Source organism: Bos indicus, chromosome 18 (assembly GCF_029378745.1).
Source record: "Bos indicus isolate NIAB-ARS_2022 breed Sahiwal x Tharparkar chromosome 18, NIAB-ARS_B.indTharparkar_mat_pri_1.0, whole genome shotgun sequence".
Classification (NCBI taxonomy): domain Eukaryota; kingdom Metazoa; phylum Chordata; class Mammalia; order Artiodactyla; family Bovidae; genus Bos; species Bos indicus.
Window position 1 is genome coordinate 64,305,607 of NC_091777.1, and position 16,647 is coordinate 64,322,253.

At 43.7% G+C, this 16,647-nt stretch overlaps 1 protein-coding gene and 1 pseudogene across 1 annotated transcript; both read left to right on the forward strand.

Annotated features, from left to right (window-relative positions):
* Positions 1-512: 512 nt before the first annotated feature.
* On the forward strand, positions 513-1,420 carry LOC109571867 (vomeronasal type-1 receptor 4-like; annotated as a pseudogene).
* A 13,652-nt stretch (positions 1,421-15,072) lies between these two features.
* On the forward strand, positions 15,073-16,053 carry LOC109571865 (vomeronasal type-1 receptor 4-like). The gene has a single exon (XM_019978380.2). It carries the CDS (start codon positions 15,073-15,075, stop codon positions 16,051-16,053), a length of 981 nt encoding a protein of 326 aa, XP_019833939.2.
* The last annotated feature ends 594 nt before the right edge of the window (positions 16,054-16,647 follow it).

A 16,647-nucleotide genomic window follows, 5' to 3' on the forward strand; every position in this document is an offset into this window, starting at 1 on the left:
ACAATGTTGTTAAAGAAGGTGGACATGTTTCCAAAGTTGATAGACAGACCTTAAATGGAGATAGATCAGGATATAAAAGCAAATAGAAAGCTGTTGTATAACACGGGGAGCTCAGCTCAGTGCCCTGTCATGACCTCAAGGGGCACAACTGGGAGATGGGGGAGGCTCAAGAGGAAGGGGAGATATATATATGTATCTATTTATATTTATATCTGATTCACATTGTTCTACAGCAGAAACTATCAAAATGTTGTAAAGCAATTAGTCCTCAATTTAAAAAATTTAAATAAAAGTAAATTTTAAAATATAAAATAATAATGGTGGATGCTTTAACTGGTATCAGGCACATGTTATCCCATTAAAGTCACTTCTCTGGACTATGACAGTGTCTTCTCTTTTCAGGAGAAAAAAAATGTGGGAATCCTTGTCCATTGTTAGTTGCATAAGAAGACTGCTGGTATCTCTCTCTGCAGAGTCTCCTGTCTGCTCCAGGCTGCTCCAAAGTCCTCTCCATGTCTTTTCACAGAGATGCCCTGAGAACCATAAGCCAGGTAGCCCTGCAAACCACACATCTGACACAGATAGGAGTTGGGTCTCTGGCCAATGTCATCCTTTTGTTCCACAACATCTCTCCAGTCTTGCTCGGCCACAAGCAGAGACCTCCACACACTATTCTCAGCCACATGGCCCTGTCCAACCTTTTGTTTCTTCTGTCCTCTGGGGTTCCCTACACAATGGCTGCTTTTGTTTTGAGGAAGCCCCTGTCAGGTCTCGGGTGTAAGTTTGTGTATTACATACAGAGGGTGGCTCTCGGCACCACCCTGTGCTCCACCTGCATCCTGAGCACCTATCAGTCCTTCACTCTCACCCCCAGGACAGCAGAGTGGGTGATGCTCAGAGGAAGGGCCCCAAGGTAACTGGTCCTTCCTGCTGCACCTGCTGGATGGTCAGTCTCTTAATGTACATCTACATTCCTGTGAAAATCACTGGTCCTCAGGACACACACAACTATACTGATTCCCAACACAATTGGTTCTGCTCAGTCTCAGGTAATGTCATAGGCTTAGGTTACTTGTGGTCCGTCTCTGATGCCATGTTTATTGGCCTCATGGTCTGGTCCAGTGGCTCCATGGTGCTTTTCCTGCTCAGACACTGCCAGAGGGTGCAGTATATCCACACCCACACTGGACACCACAGATGCTCCCCAGAGACCAGAGCCGCCCACACCATCCTGATGCTCATGGTCACCTTCGTTGTCTTCTACCTGCTGAATTACAGTTTTGTTTTCCATATCAGTGCCTTTTCAGATTTTCGCCTGCGGTTGTTCCAGGTATCGCATGTCTTGGCTTCTTGTTTCCCCACTATTTCCCCACTCCTGCTGCTCCTGAGGGATGCTAGAACTCCAAGGTTCTGCTCTTGAGTTGTTAGAATGAATGGATAAAGTGCTAAATATCTAGTAGACACCTTCAATAATAATTGTAACTATTCTCTAAGTCCTCAGTATCATTTCCTGTTAATCGATGTACAATTTATTAATTTCCGATAGATGACATAATGAATGGATATTTGTATCCAAAATGATCACAGTAAGTCTAGTTGCCATCCCTCCACCTTCCCAGATGATATGAATTATTATCTTGTGATCAGAATTTTGCCACATTTATTTAGTTAGTTGCCAGGAGCCAGCATGAGGAACTCCGCCCATGGCAAAGGTCATGAGGAAGGAGACTAGGCATAGGGAAAGGCAGGACCGAGCCTCAGGAGTCCCCCTGGAAATTCTCAAGCATCTACCCCCAAAACCAGAGTCTGCTTACTTTACTGCTTTGTGCTCTCACTTACACCTCTGACTTTATGGGGGGCTGTCCCCCACCACCTGTCTCAGAGAAGGAGTTAACTTAGAGCTCCAGTTAATAAAAATTCCTGGGCGTGACAAGAGTGTTTCAACCTACAAACTCCTCTAAAGGTTCTCTAGCCTGCCTGAAAGGCTTGTCCGGCCACATGTGATTGTTCACACCCTCCCAACCGTGAGAAGCACTAGATGCTCTAAACTTTCTAAAAACAGATTCTTTTGAGAAGTCAGAAATTATTAGTATAGTATTAGTGGGCTAGTTAGGAATTATACCGGTGGAGGCTTTCATTGTTAAGCCAATATTTGCTGCTACATCTCCATATCCCTTCCCCTTATACACATTAATGAATATAACTAACATATAAGAGAAATAAGTATTAACCTTGATATTAATCACGTTGGACCTTAGGCTAAGTAAATTCTTTTCTTGATTATAGCTCACTGCACCTTTGCCCTGTAGGAATGCACATTTATCTGGTGCCTTCAGAGGGTGGTGCCTGACTTAAGAAAAGTCACCTTTGGAGAAAATGAGTTTTCTGGTTGACTAATCATCATCAGAAAGGGTCATAAAATGTTAGCAGGCCTCTTGGCCAGAAGATGATATAAATCACATGAGAACTTTGTATATCAGAAGGAATGCAGAAAAAAAGCATGGTTTCAATAAGGGTCAGGACTGCTGACCCCGTGTGACTTTGTATTTTCCATTTATCTCTATGTATAACTGAAAGTATAAAAGTGGACCTGGAAAAATAAAGAAACGGATCAGTTCCTGGAAAGACTGGTCTCCCCATGTTGTTCTTTCTCTCACTTTCTGGCTGAATTCCCATCTGGAGCGTGGAGGCATGTCAAGCCTACTAATTTTGCCTGGGCTTCTAAGATCTGACCGGGGAGGCCTTCTCCTTCGAGAAAATGGGAGGACGCCTGCGGCCTACGTAGGTGATGCAAATTCCTTGTCTTGGAATTTTATTGGCTTTCCACGTAAAGCAAGTTATTCAGCCTCTTTTGTCCAGTGAATTTTCCTACTGAGCTACCCTTATTTAACCACTTTTTATATCTTTAATTAACACTTAATTGATCTATTGTTTCCTGGTCGCCGACAACATCCCCACTTTGAGTTCCCTGGATCCACCGGGGCTGGACCCCGGCAGTTAGTTTTTGGTTATTATTTGGCTGTGCAACATGTGGGATCTTAGTTCCCAGACCAGGGATTGAACCTGTAACTGTGCAGTGGAAGCTTGAAGTCTTAACCAATGGACTGCCAGGGAAGTCTCCATCAGAAGAACTTTGATGGTCAAGTCTCTTAGCATCTTTCAAGTATGCAATGAATATAATTTACTATATTCACCATGAGGTACACTACACCCCCTTGACTAGTTTATTTTATAACTAGAAGTTGATACTTTTTGATATTTCCACTCAATACCCTGGAGTAGGAAAAGGCAACCCACTCCATTATCCTTGCCTGAAAAATCCCATGGACTGTAGCCTACCAGGCTCCTCTGTCCATGACAGTGCAAAGAGTCAGACACAAATGAGCAGCTGAGCACTCAATACCACATTTCTACATAAACTCCATTGAATTGAGAAGGTTCACTGGATGCCAGTGATGCCTTAGGAGAGCTGAAAATCCATGCATGAAATTATCTGCTCAAAAAACCTACCAACCATTATTGAGGAAATTATTTCCGTCTTGACCAATGCAGCCGTCTGAAAGAAACCTCCTTTCTCAGGAACATTTCAAGAGTTTCCATAAACTTTCTCTCCATGTGTTGTGGCTGATACCTGACACAGTGGCACACAAGCCAATATAGGTCGCCGTAAATATCAGTCTTGCGTGGGTGGAGATTGGACTTCTGAGATGAAGATAACACACATGAAAATAGAGAATGTGTTCTTCTATATTACCTATAACTTTATTTTGCTGTTAATTCTCCAGTATGCTGTAGTGTTACCCAGAAAATCCATGTTGTTCAATGGCTTGCTTCTCCTTTAAACCTGGATTGTTTACATGGTGGACCCTCAATAAACTTAATTGATTGGATGAATCATGTAATCTGAAGGGCAGACCAGAAGTTGCTTTTTTTAAAAAATCTGTTCCTTGAATATATAGTTTTCTTGATTGCATTTTGCGACCTGAGGTTTGTTTCTATTTGTGCAATCTATTTTTTCTGTTTGTTTGTTTTGTTTTGTTTTTTTGCCCTCTTATGGGAGTGCAATTATTTAAGTCCCATTTTAAAAATTTAAGGTATAGCTATTTTTCAGTGATGTTTCAGCCATCATGTATGGATTCCCAAGTAGTGTATCTGTTTCAAACCCACCTGCCAATGCAAGAGATGTAAGAGACGCAGGTTTAATCGCTGGGTGGGGAAGATCTCTTCGAGGAGGGCACAACAGCCCACTCCAGTATTCTTGCCTGGAGAATCCCATGGTGGGCTGCAGTTCAGTAGGTCACAAAGAGTTGGACATGACTGAAGCAACTTAGCATGCAGGCATACGTAATTATTGACAATTAATGCTATGAGTTTTCTGTCATGAACTGGTTGTGTCTTATACCAAAAAAGCAATGAAGAGGTATAGTTTATGCATGTATCAATATGACTACGTTTTCCAATGGTCATAGTTCTTTTTTATAAAGTTTTTTCCTCTTTGGTGTTACTTACCTTGTGAAAGAATTTCCTTTAACTTTTATGGAATTTGTTTTAACATGAGTGGAATATTTCAATGTTTATCTAAAACTACCATTATTTTACTTACTGTTTTTCCTATTAAAGTATATGAAAAGGTGACCAATAATAAAAGTATACTTCAGTTCAGTTCAGTTGCTCAGTCGTGTCCGACTCTTTGTGACCCCATGAATCGCAGCACGCCAGGCTTCCCTGTCCATCGCCAACTCCTAGAGTTCACTCAGACTCATGTACATCGAGTCAGTGATGCCATCCAGCCATCTCATCCTCTGTCCTCCACTTCTCCTCCTGCCCCCAATCCCTCCCAGCATCAGAGTCTTTTCCAATGAGTCAACTCTTTGCATGAGGTGGCCAAAGTATTGGAGTTTCAACTTTAGCATCATTCCTTCCAAAGAACACCCAGGGCTGATCTCCTTCAGAATGAACTGGTTAGATCTCCTTGCAGTCCAAGGGACTCTCAAGAGTCTTCTCGAACACCACAGTTCAAAAGCATCAATTTTTTGGTGCTCAGCTTTCTTCACAGTCCAACTCTCACATCCATATTTGACCACTGGAAAAACCATAGCCTTGACTAGATGGACCTCCTTAGCGATAGATAATCTCCTTTTAAATACTAATAAGTTAAATGCCTCTGACCTATTTTTATTTTTAATATAATTGATTAGAAGCAATTTCAAATCAACTTCATTTTTCACACTGCTATATATAAGGAGATTATTTAGCTTATATGCAGAGTACATCATGAGAAACTCTGGGCTTGAAGAAGCACAAGCTGGAATCAAGATTGCCGGGAGAAATACCAATAACCTCAGATATGCAGATGACACCACCTTATGGCAGAAAGTGAAGAGGAACTAAAAAGCCTCTTGATGAAAGTGAAAGTGGAGAGTGAAAAAGTTGGCTTAAAGCTCAACATTCAGAAAACGAGGATCATGGCATCTGGTCCCATCACTTCATGGCAAATAGATGGGGAAACAGGGGAAACATGGTCAGACTTCATTTTTGGGGACTCCAAAATCACTGCAGATGGTGACTGCAGCCACGAAATTAAAAGACACTTACTCCTTGGAAGGAAAGTTATGTCCAACCTAGATAGCCTATTCAAAAGCAGAGAAATCACTTTGCCAAAAAAGGTCCGTCTAGTCAAGGCTATGGTTTTTCCTGTGGTCATATATGGATGTGAGAGTTGTACTGTAAAGAAGGCTGAGCACCGAAGAATTGATGCTTTTGAACTTTGGTGTTGGAGAAGACTCTTGAAAGTCCCTTGGACTGCAAAGAGATCCAACCAGTCCATTCTGAAGGAGATCAGCCCTGGGATTTCCTTGGAAGGAATGATGCTAAAGCTGAAACCCCAGTACTTTGGCCACCTCATGTGAAGAGTTGACTCATTGGAAAGACTCTGATGCTGGGAGGGATTGGGGGCAGGAGGAGAAGGGGACGACAGAGGATGAGATGGCTGGATGGCATCACTGACTCGATGGACGTGAGTCTGAGTGAAGTCCAGGAGTTGGTGATGGACAGGGAGGCCTGGCATGCTGCGATTCATGGGATCGCAAATAGTCAGACACGACTGAGTGACTGAACTGAAATGAACTGATCTAATAATAAATAGCACAGAGGTGGTGGTCGCCCTCCCCACCCGGTACAGTAAGATAGGGATTCCCGTGAGTCAGTTGAACTGAGGTGGATGAACCTAGAGCCTGTTGTACAGAGTGAAGTAAGTCAGAAAGAGAGAAAGAAACATCGCATATTAATACATATACAGGAATTTTGAAACATGGTAGAGATGAGCCTGTTTCAGGGCAGGAATAGAGTGGCAGACATAGAGCACAGACTTGTGGGCAAGTAGGGGAAGGGGAAGGTGGGCGGACTGAGACAGCGGCACTGACATCTGTGCACGCCCATGTATCAGATGGCAGTGGAAAGCTGCTGTGCGGCGCAGGGAGCTCAGCTCGGTGCTCTGCGATGACCCAGAGCAGGGGGGTGGGGAGGGGGAGGAGGGAAGGAGGCTCACCAGGGACTGGACACACATACCTATGTCTGACTCACACTGCTGTACAGCAGAAACCAACACAGCACAATAAAGCACTTATCCTCTAATGGCCAAGGAAGCAACCTAGATGTCCATCAGCAGACGAATGGATCAGAAAGCTGTGGTACATGTACACAATGGAACATTCTGTTCAGTTCAGTTCACTTCAGTTCAGTCACTCAGTCGTGTCTGACTCTTTGCGACCCCATGAATTGCAGTACGCCAGGTCTCCCTGTCCATCACCAACTCCCGGAGTTTACACAAACTCATGTCCATCGAGTCGGTGATGCCATCCAGCCATCTCATCCTCTGTCATCCCCTTCTCCTCCTGCCCCCGATCCCTCCCAGCATCAGGGTCTTTTCCAATGAGTCAACTCTTCACATGAGGTGGCCAAAGTATTGTAGTTTCAGTTTCAGCATCAGTCCTTCCAATGAACACCCAGGAGTGATCTCCATTAGGATGGACTGGTTGGATCTCCTTGCAATCCAAGGGACTCTCAGGAGTCTTCTGCAACACCACAGTTCAAAAGCATCAATTCTTCAGCGCTCAGCTTTCTTCACAGACCAACTCTCACATCCTTACATGACCACTGGAAAAACCATTGCCTTGACTAGATGGACCTCTGTTGGCAAAGTACTATCTCTGCTTCTGAATATGCTATCTAGGTTGGTCATAACTTTCCTTCCAAGGAGTAGGCGTCTTTTAATTTCATGGCTGCAATCACCATCTGCAGTGATTTTGGAGCCCAAAAAATAAAGTCTGACCCTGTTTCCCCTGTTTCCCCATCTATTTGCCATGAAGTGATGGGACCAGATGCCACGATCCTCGTTTTCTGAATGTTGAGCTTTAAGCCAACTTTTTCACTCTCCTCTTTCACTTTCATCAAGAGGCTTTTTAGTTCCTCTTGACTTTCTGCCATAAGGGTGGTGTCATCTGCATATCTGAGGTTATTGATATTTCTCCCGGCAATCTTGATTCCAGCTTGTGCTTCTTCAAGCCCAGCGTTTCTCATGATGTACTCTGCACATAAGTTAAATAAGCAGGGTGAAAATACATACAGCCTTAACGTACTCCTTTTCCTATTTGGAATCAGTCTGTTGTCCCATGTCCAGTTCTAACTGTTGCTTCCTGACCTGCATAGAGGTTTCTCAAGAGGCAGGTCAGGTGGTCTGGTATTCCCATCTCTTTCAGAATTTTCCACAGTTTATTGTTACTCAGCTATTAAAAATGCATTTGAATCCATTCTAATAAGGTGGATGAACCTGGAGCCTGTTATACAGAGTGAAATAAGTCAGAAAGAAAAACACCTATACAGTATATTAACACATATATATGGAATTTAGAAAGATGGTAACAATGACCCTATATGCGAGACAGCAAAAGAGACACAGATGTAAAGCACAGACTTTTGGACTCTGTGGGAGAAGGCGAGGGTGGGATGATTTGAGAGAACAGCATTGAAACATGTATATTACTATATGTGAAACAGATCGCCAGTCCAGGTTCGATGCATGAGACAGGGTGCTTGGGGCTGTGCACTGGGATGGTCCTGAGGATGGGATAGGGAGGGAGGAGGGATGGGGGTTCAGGATGGGGGACATTTGTACACCCATGGCTGATTCATGTCAATATATAGCAAAACCACTACAATATTGTAAAGTAGTTAGCCTCCAATTAAAATAAATACATTATTTTAAAAAAATAGATGGGGGCTCAAGGGGAAGGTCAGGCTAGGACATCTGGTCCACAGGAAGACGTGCACCACCGCTGCCTTCACACACATCAGCTTGGAACACACGGGTGCTCTGGCTGAGCTGGTGGAAGCTGTCAGGATCAATTACAGTGACACATACTGCATCACTGGGGAGGCCGTGTCCTGGGTCCAAAATCAGTGGCTCCCACTGCCAGGCTGGAGAAGGCGAGGGTCACAAACAGGGCACCAAACTGGGCTGAATGTGCACTATTGGATTTTCCATACATGGGAGTGATAAATACTTCTTTTGCCACCCCCCTCCCACCAAGAAACATTTTTTTGGCTGCGTGACATATGGAATCTTAGTTCTCCCACCGGGGATGGAAATTCGGCCTCCTGCACTGGAAGCTCAGAGTCCTAACACTGGACTGCCAGGGAAGTCCCTCAGAACTTTGTAAATAAAGTCATAGGCACACTAGACCTGGGATCCAACGGTGATGGTCATTATTGTGGAGACATGAAAATGCATTGCGTGTTATGCGGCAGCCTGGATGGGAGGGGAGTTGAGGGACAAGGGATGCGTGCAGTAGGTGTGCCTGAGTCCCTGTGCTGTCCACCTGAAACTGTCACAGCACTGTTAACTGGCTACACTTCAATACAAAATAAACAGTTTAAAAAACATCTGAAACAAACAAAAAATGAAGGATATGGCCTTTCTTTCCACATTGATAAAAATTTCCTAAAACTGAGTGCAGCAGAGACAAAAACAGGCTTCCCTGGTGGCTCAATGGTAAGATTCCGCCTGCAGTGCAGGAGATGTGGGTTCAATCCCTGGGTTGGGAAGAATTCCTGGAAGAGGAAATGGCAACCCACTCCAGTATTCTCGCCTGGGAAGTCCCATGGACGGAGGAGCCTGGCGGGCTAGAGTCCATGGAGTCTCAAAGAGTCGAACACGCCTTAGCCACTAAAGAGGAACAACAGAGACCACAGCTCTGAATAAACTTAGATCATTGAATGGCATACTTTAAATGGATAAGGTATATGGGATGTGAATCAAATCTCAAAGAACTGTTGCCAAAATAAAATGTATTAAACCTGACAAAAGAGCAAATATATATAATGCTTTGAGGAATAACCCCAATTACAAGTATAGTTTTAAAAATTTATTGATGCACCTTAAAGTGTCCCTATAATACCCAATGACAACTTTGATTTTGAATTCCCTTTTCCCACATGAATACAGAAAAGTTTTCTGCCAGCTATTTGGCTTCCCATCCGGTCTTTTCACTGATTGCCAAAAGGTGTCCTTAATCACCCAAGAAGGAAGGGGATTTACACTGGGGATAACATTGGCTCCTCACTGGAAACGCCCCAGACTCCCTGTGCAGTCAGTGCCACCCACACAGCAGGTGACATGATAATGGAATCTCTGTGGAGAGACCAAGGCTACAAACACCGTCCCTATAACCGTGACCTCAGGTGCTCCACGCTCATCCTGAGTGACACGTCCCTGCATAGCGCTCTGAAGCAAAGGCCAGCCAGGTGAGTGCTTCCTTCTGTTCAATCTCAGGGCAAAGACTGGGAGAGATGTTGCCTCCAGCAGGAGAGGGACTTAAGACTTAATTCACACTGGGCAGGACAGGGGCAACACGGCCTCACTTGAGCATTCCTTCCATGCTCTGCTGGGTGGAGGGTGGCTGTGAGCCCGGGAGTGTCTCAGGCCGGGAGCACAGCCGAGTGGTCCACTGCAGATCCCTGTGCCCTGGAGTCTCTAAAGATGAGAGGAGGGATGGGGTCTCTGGAATGTGTGCCAAGTCTTGGATGATCCAGTCACTGAGCTCCTCCCTGTTGGTAACAAAGACTCTGCTCATTGTAGCAGACCTCACAGATCTATGCTTGCAGGGGAAGGAGTCCCCTGCCCCCTTTCTCAGATCATCTCCACCCAGGACCTTATTCCAGGCTCCTTTAGTCCCGTTACCCACAGCTCATGACTATGCCTCTAAACAGCTCACTCTCAGCTCTCCCTCAGCACTGGGCTACACACCAGCTCTAACTTCAGGGCTCACCTCTGATGAGTTACACACTCCTCTGTCAACACAACAGAATTAACTCCTGTTGCTTCTACTGTATTGTAAGCATTTTTCTTCACAGAAGTAAAAAAAGGAAAGAAAACCAAGACAGTACAAGGAAACCAGTGTAGCAAGAAGTGCTCAGGAGCAAAAGAGAGACACAACTGCCTTTAAAATATGTTTTGTGAAAGCAGAGCTGTGTCATCAGAAAAGGGGCTGGAAAATAGGGCTTCAGGGTTCTCTGCTTTTTTTCTAAGAAAGATTGCTTCCAGCTGGTCCTGTTACATAGAGAGAGTGACCTTCCCAGTCGAGTCCCCACGCACCTGTGGGTGCAGAGGCTCCTGAGGTGACTCTGAGCTAGTGCAGCCAGGAGGCTGAGCCTGGATTTAATTCACTGGGGTGGCAGGAAGAGGGGCTCCAGGAAGAGGGGCGACTAGGAGCTGGGAGGTGAGGCCAGGACGCTTTTCCTGCTTTGAGGGGAAGGAATGCAGCCACTCTGGTGGGAAAAGGAGCGAGGGCGGCCGTGGGGTTAGAAACACCTTAGGTGCCTGAAGTCACTGATTCCTCCTCACGTTGCTGCTGGTGCTCAGTGACAAGGCGAATGTTCATCTTTCCATACACCAGCTCGTGGTTTCCTTGGTCTTTTCTATTGTTTTTCTCTTTAATCTTTTTTAAATAATGTATTTATTTTAATTGGAGGCTAATTACTTTACAATATTGTGATGGTTTTTGCCATACATTGACATGAATCAGCCAGGGGTGTATTATTTTTCTGGCCCTTATTTCTTTTATTTCCACTCTGTTCTTTCTTATTTCCTTGTAGTTGCTAACTTTTGCCTTAGTTTGGGTTTTGTCTTGTTTGGTTCCTTGTGGTAAAAAGTTAGCTTGATTATTAGAATCTCCTTTTCCTTAATCTAGGCATTTGTTGTGAACACATCTCTCTTAGAGAAGCTTGTGTTGAATCCCAGAAATTTGTTTGTGTGCTTCCATTCATGGTTGTCCAAAAATGTCTTTGGATTTTTCTGTGACCACAGTTTGCTCTGGAGTGGTTGTTCATCTCCACCTATCTGTGAATGTTCCAGCTCTCCTGCTGTTATTGGCGACTTGTTTCATATCACTGTGTTTGGAAAAGATGCTTTATGTGATTTCAGTCTTAAATCTGTTACAGACTTGTTTGGGGGACTTCCTTTCTGGTCCACTAGTTAAGACTTCACCTTCCAATGCAGGGGATGCGGGTTTGACCCCCGGTCGAGGAGTTACGATCCCACATGCCTCTCAGCCAAAAAAAAAAAAAACAAAAAAAAAAAACATAAAAAAAGAAGCAATATTATAAGAGATTCAATAAAGGCTTTTAAAAAAAAGACCTGTTTGGGTCTGAACACGTGCTCTGATCTGGTGAATGTTCTGTGCTCTTGAGAAGAATGTGTATTTTGCTGCTGATGGGTAGATGGATCAGGTTATGTCTATAAGTTTCAACTGTTCTAATGTGTAGCCCGGTCCAACGTTTTCATGTTTTCATTTTCTGTCTGATGAAAGTGGAGGTATTGCAGTGCCCATGGTGAAAGTGTTTCTCACTTTTGGGCTGGTAATGTTTGCTTTATCATTTAGGTGCTCTGAGGTTGAGTGAGAACTTATATAGCAGGCTTGTCCATGCACCAAGATGATGACTGCAATCTCAAATATAAGCTTTATGTGCACTGGGAAGCCAAAAATGTGTACAATCCACTTTTTTGTGACATTGACTTTATTGCTGTGGTCTGGAACCAAATTCACAATGCCTCTCAATTATGCCAATATTTCTGCTGTGAACCTCACATTTTCTTTCCTTTGAGCTGAATTCATTGTTGTTTTTTTTTTTTTTCATAGTTCCTTGAGGCATAAGGCTATTCTGTTTATTTGAGACCTTTCTTCCTTGTTCATATAGACATTCATCACTATCAGTTCAGCTCTTAAACTGCTCTCCACAAGTTTTGTTATCTTGTATTTGCACTTTGATTTCTCTGAAAACTTTTTCCTTTTTGATTTTTCATTTCATCCATGAAGTTTAATCTCCACATATTAGTGATTTATCCTATTTCCATCTAACAATTGTTTTGAAGTTTCATATCAGTGTGGTTGGAAAAGATGCCTGAAATGAGTTCAGTCTTCTCAAATGTGTTATGACTTGCACGGAGAATGGTCCATGTACACTTGAGAAGACTATTTTCTGCTGCTGTTGGATGGTTAAGTACATCTGATCTCATATGTAATTCAAATCCAATGATTCTTTATAGACTTTCTATATGATTGTTCTATTGCTGAGAGTATGGAATTGATGTCCATATTACTATTGTATGATTGTCTATTTTCCCCTTGATTTCTGTTAACAGGTGCTTAATATATTGAAGTGCTCCAAGTTTGGGCTTACAGAAATTTACAGTGTTCTATTTCCTTGATGAATTGTTTGTGGTTATGGAATGGCCTCCTTTGTCTCTTGTTACATGTTTTGGCTTACAGTCTATTTTGTCTGAGATGACTACAGTTACTCCTACATTCTTTTCTATTTCCCTGGACTGTCTTTTCCATCCCTTCTCTTTAGGTCTATGTGTGACCAGTGAAAACTGATTTTTTTGTATTACATAGTCCTGAGGGACTCAAGTAGGCTGAGTACCTTGATAGTTGGGGCGAGGTGATTGGAGGGTCCCCCCTTTGGGGGTCAGCAACAAAGGTTGGGGCCTAAGATGTGTGGATAGGCCCTTTCCAGGCAGATGCTGGAGGCTTGATTTTATGTTTGGATCAAGCCAGAGGGAGATTGTGGAAACAGTGTCCACTTGCTCCCAAGAGCATCCCAGTCAGCCGCTGGATGAAGGGTTAGACACCAGAGCTCCAGGCAGCAGTGGATAGACTGTGCCGTCCAGCTCAGATGAGGTGCTGGGTGTCCCAGCCCATTCCTGCTGCACTGAGCCTGGGATGAGGCCATGGTGAGGGCCAGTAGGTCCATTTCACCACTGCTCTTTTATTTTCTTGGTCCGGTGGGTCTCAGCAATGCCCATCCGCATTGGCTACCAGAACTAAGTAATCTGAGGGCCTCTTCCTCTGATGCCAGCCTTAAAGTTAACATGCTCAACATCACGCATTATCAGAGAAATGCAAATCAAAACCACAATGAGGTACCATCTCATGCCACAATGGCTGCTATCAAAAAGTCTACAAACAATAAATGCTGGAGAGGGTGTGCAGAAAAGGAAACCCTCTTACACTGTTGGTGGGAATGCAAGCTAGTACAGCCACTATGGAGAACAGTGTGGAGATTCCTTAAAAAACTGGAAATAGAACTGCCATATGACCCAGCAATGCCACGGATGGGTATACACACCGAGGAAACCAGAATTGAAAGAAACACGTGTACCCCAGTGTTCATCGCAGCACTGTTTACAATAGGGAGGACATGGAAGCTACCTAGATGTCCATCAGCAGACGAATGGATAAGAAAGCTGTGGTACATATACAGAATGGAATATTACTCAGCTATTAAAAACAATGCATTTGAATCAGTTCTAATGAGGTGGATGAAACTGGAGCCTGTTATACAGAGTGAAGGAAGTCAGAAAGAAAAAAACCAATACAGTATACTAACGCATATATATGGAATTTAGAAAGATGGCAACAATGACCCTATATGTGAGACAGCAAAGAGACACAGATGTAAAGAACAGACTTTTGGACTCTGTGGGAGAAGGCGAGGGTGGGATGATTTGAGAGAATAGCATTGAAACATGGATATTACCATATGTGAAAGACACGACGAGTCCAAGTTTGATGCGTGAAACAGGGAACTCAAAGCCGCTGCACTGGGACAGGCCTGAGGGGAGGGGGGGGGGTTCAGGATGGGGAACACATGTACACCCGTGGCTGATTTATGTCAATGCATACAAAATCCACCACAATATTGTGAAGTAATTAGCCTCTAATGAAAATAAATTGATAAAAAAAAGTTAGGGTGCTGGTATGAGGTTCAGATCCTTGACAGAGAAGAGGCATTGGGGGTTTCAGTGTGGTTGGGAGGCTCTGTGCTGGGGGTGGGGTTCATGGTTGGCAGGTGTCCCAGAATTTCCCACCCATTTTGACGTGGGGTGATTTCTAAGTCATCCGATGTGTACAAGTCATTCTGCATTTCTCTCAAAGGAATTGATCCATGCGTAAGTGTTTTTGCTGTGACCGTGGGAGGAAGGAACCTCCTGTGTTGCCATGTTGGTGGCATCACCCGATACATTCTTGTAATAAGCAAGATGGCCGTAGAGGGGTCATCTTCTAAAGGGGTCATCTTTCTAAAGGGGTAGAGTTTGTCTTTATCTCCTGTCACTTATTCATACACTTGTTATACATTGGAGGGTTCAGGATAGGGAATGCGGGTATACCTGTGGTGGATTCATTTTGATATTTGGCAAAACTAATACAATATTGTAAAGTTTAAAAATAAAATAAAATTTTTTAAAAAATTTAAAAAAATTATGGCTCAACAATGTTGTTGAACGAGACAGACATGGTCCCTATGTTCATGGACCTTGCTCACACACGTGTGGAGAACAGGAATACATGAGTCAATAGGAGTAATAAAAGTTTGTGATGGTGAAAGGTATGACTAATATCAAATGTATGGTCTCCAGGTGAAACCATTTCTCTGGAGTATGACAGCATCTTTTTTTCTCAAGAGAGTTGATGTGTGAGACCCCCTTTCCTAGTTGGTTCCATAAGAAGACTGCTGATGGCATCACCGCACAGCCTCTCCTCTGCTCCAGGCCACTCTGACAGCCACTCCACGTCTTTTGAGAAAAATGTCTGTGTGACTGCAAGCCAGACATCTCTGAAAACCATGTATCTTTTACAGATGGGAGTTGGGTCTCTGGCCAATGTCCTTCTTTTTTTCTACCACATCTCTCCTATCTTGTTTGGACACAAGAGGAGACCCACAGACACGATTCTCACCCACATAGCTGTGGCCAACCTTTTGGTTCTTCTCTCCTCGGGGATCCCCCACACAATGGCAGCTTTCACTTCAAGGAAGCCCCTGTCTCCTCTTGGGTGTAAATGTGTGTACTATTTACAGAAAGTGGCTCACAGCACCTCCCTGTGCTCCACCTGTGTCCTGACCACCTATCAGTCCTTCATTCTCACCCCTGGGAGAGAAGGGAGGTCACTGCTCAGGGGAAGAGCCCCCAGTCTCACAGGTTCTTTCTGCTGCACCTGTTGGATATTCAGTGTTTTAATGTACATTTATGTTCCTATGAAAATCACTGCTTCACCAAACAGACACAATTATACTGATATGCAGGGCGATTGGTTCTGCATATCCTCAAGTCCCAGTGCAGAGATTGTCATCCTGTGGTCCACCTCGGATGCTATGTTTATTGGTCTCATGATCTGGTCCAGTGGCTCCATGGTGCTTCTCCTGCACAGACACCATCAGAGGGTGCAGTATATCCACACCTCAACTGGGCCCCACAGACGCCCGCCGGAGACCAGAGCCGCCCACACTACCCTGATGCTGGTGGTCACCTTTGTCACCTTCTATGTGGCAACTTCTATTCTTGCTTTTTATATCACTGCCTTTTTTGATTTTCGACAATGGTTGATACAGACCTCTGATGTCTTGCTTTCCTGTTTTCCCACCATTTCTCCCTTCCTGCTGCTCCTCAGGGATCCTAGAACTGCTAGGATCTGCTCTTTGAGTTGTCAGCAGGTATGACTAAAGTTCTCACTTTAAATTTATTGTATTTAGCAGACAGTTTGAATTATAACAGAAATTATCCTGTAACTAATCAGTACCAAGTTTTTTAATTGAGTCATATTGAATAAGTAACGTTACATTAGTCATAATAAATAAGTAATATTACATCATATGGATACTTGTATTTGTTGCAAAATCGTCACCACAATTCTCCTTTACCATCTATGCATCCCTCCCTATACATGGTACAAAGGCTTTCTTGTGAAGAGAACTTAAAGTTTGAATCCCTCAGCATTTTCCAACAATGCAATTCTGTATGATCAACTGTAGTCACCATGCTGGACATCCCATTCCCATGACTTATTTATTTTGTAACAAGCTGTAGATGCCTGTTGACATTTGTGTGTAAAATCCAATGAACAAAGAAGGTTAATTTAATGCAGGTGCTAACTTGGGGGATCTGAAAGTCAATCCATGAAAGTATCTGCTCAGAAAAGACACAGGTCATTATTGAGGAAGCCATTCACCCTTGACCATGGCAGCTTTCTGAAAGAATACTCCTTTCTTGTGGATCATTTCAAGAGTTTCCACAAACTTTATCTCCATTAGTTG

Coding starts and splice junctions, on each gene's coding strand:
- LOC109571865 (XM_019978380.2), top strand. CDS start 15,073: ATGGCATCACCGCACAGCCTCTCCTCTGCTCCAGGCCACTCTGACAGC.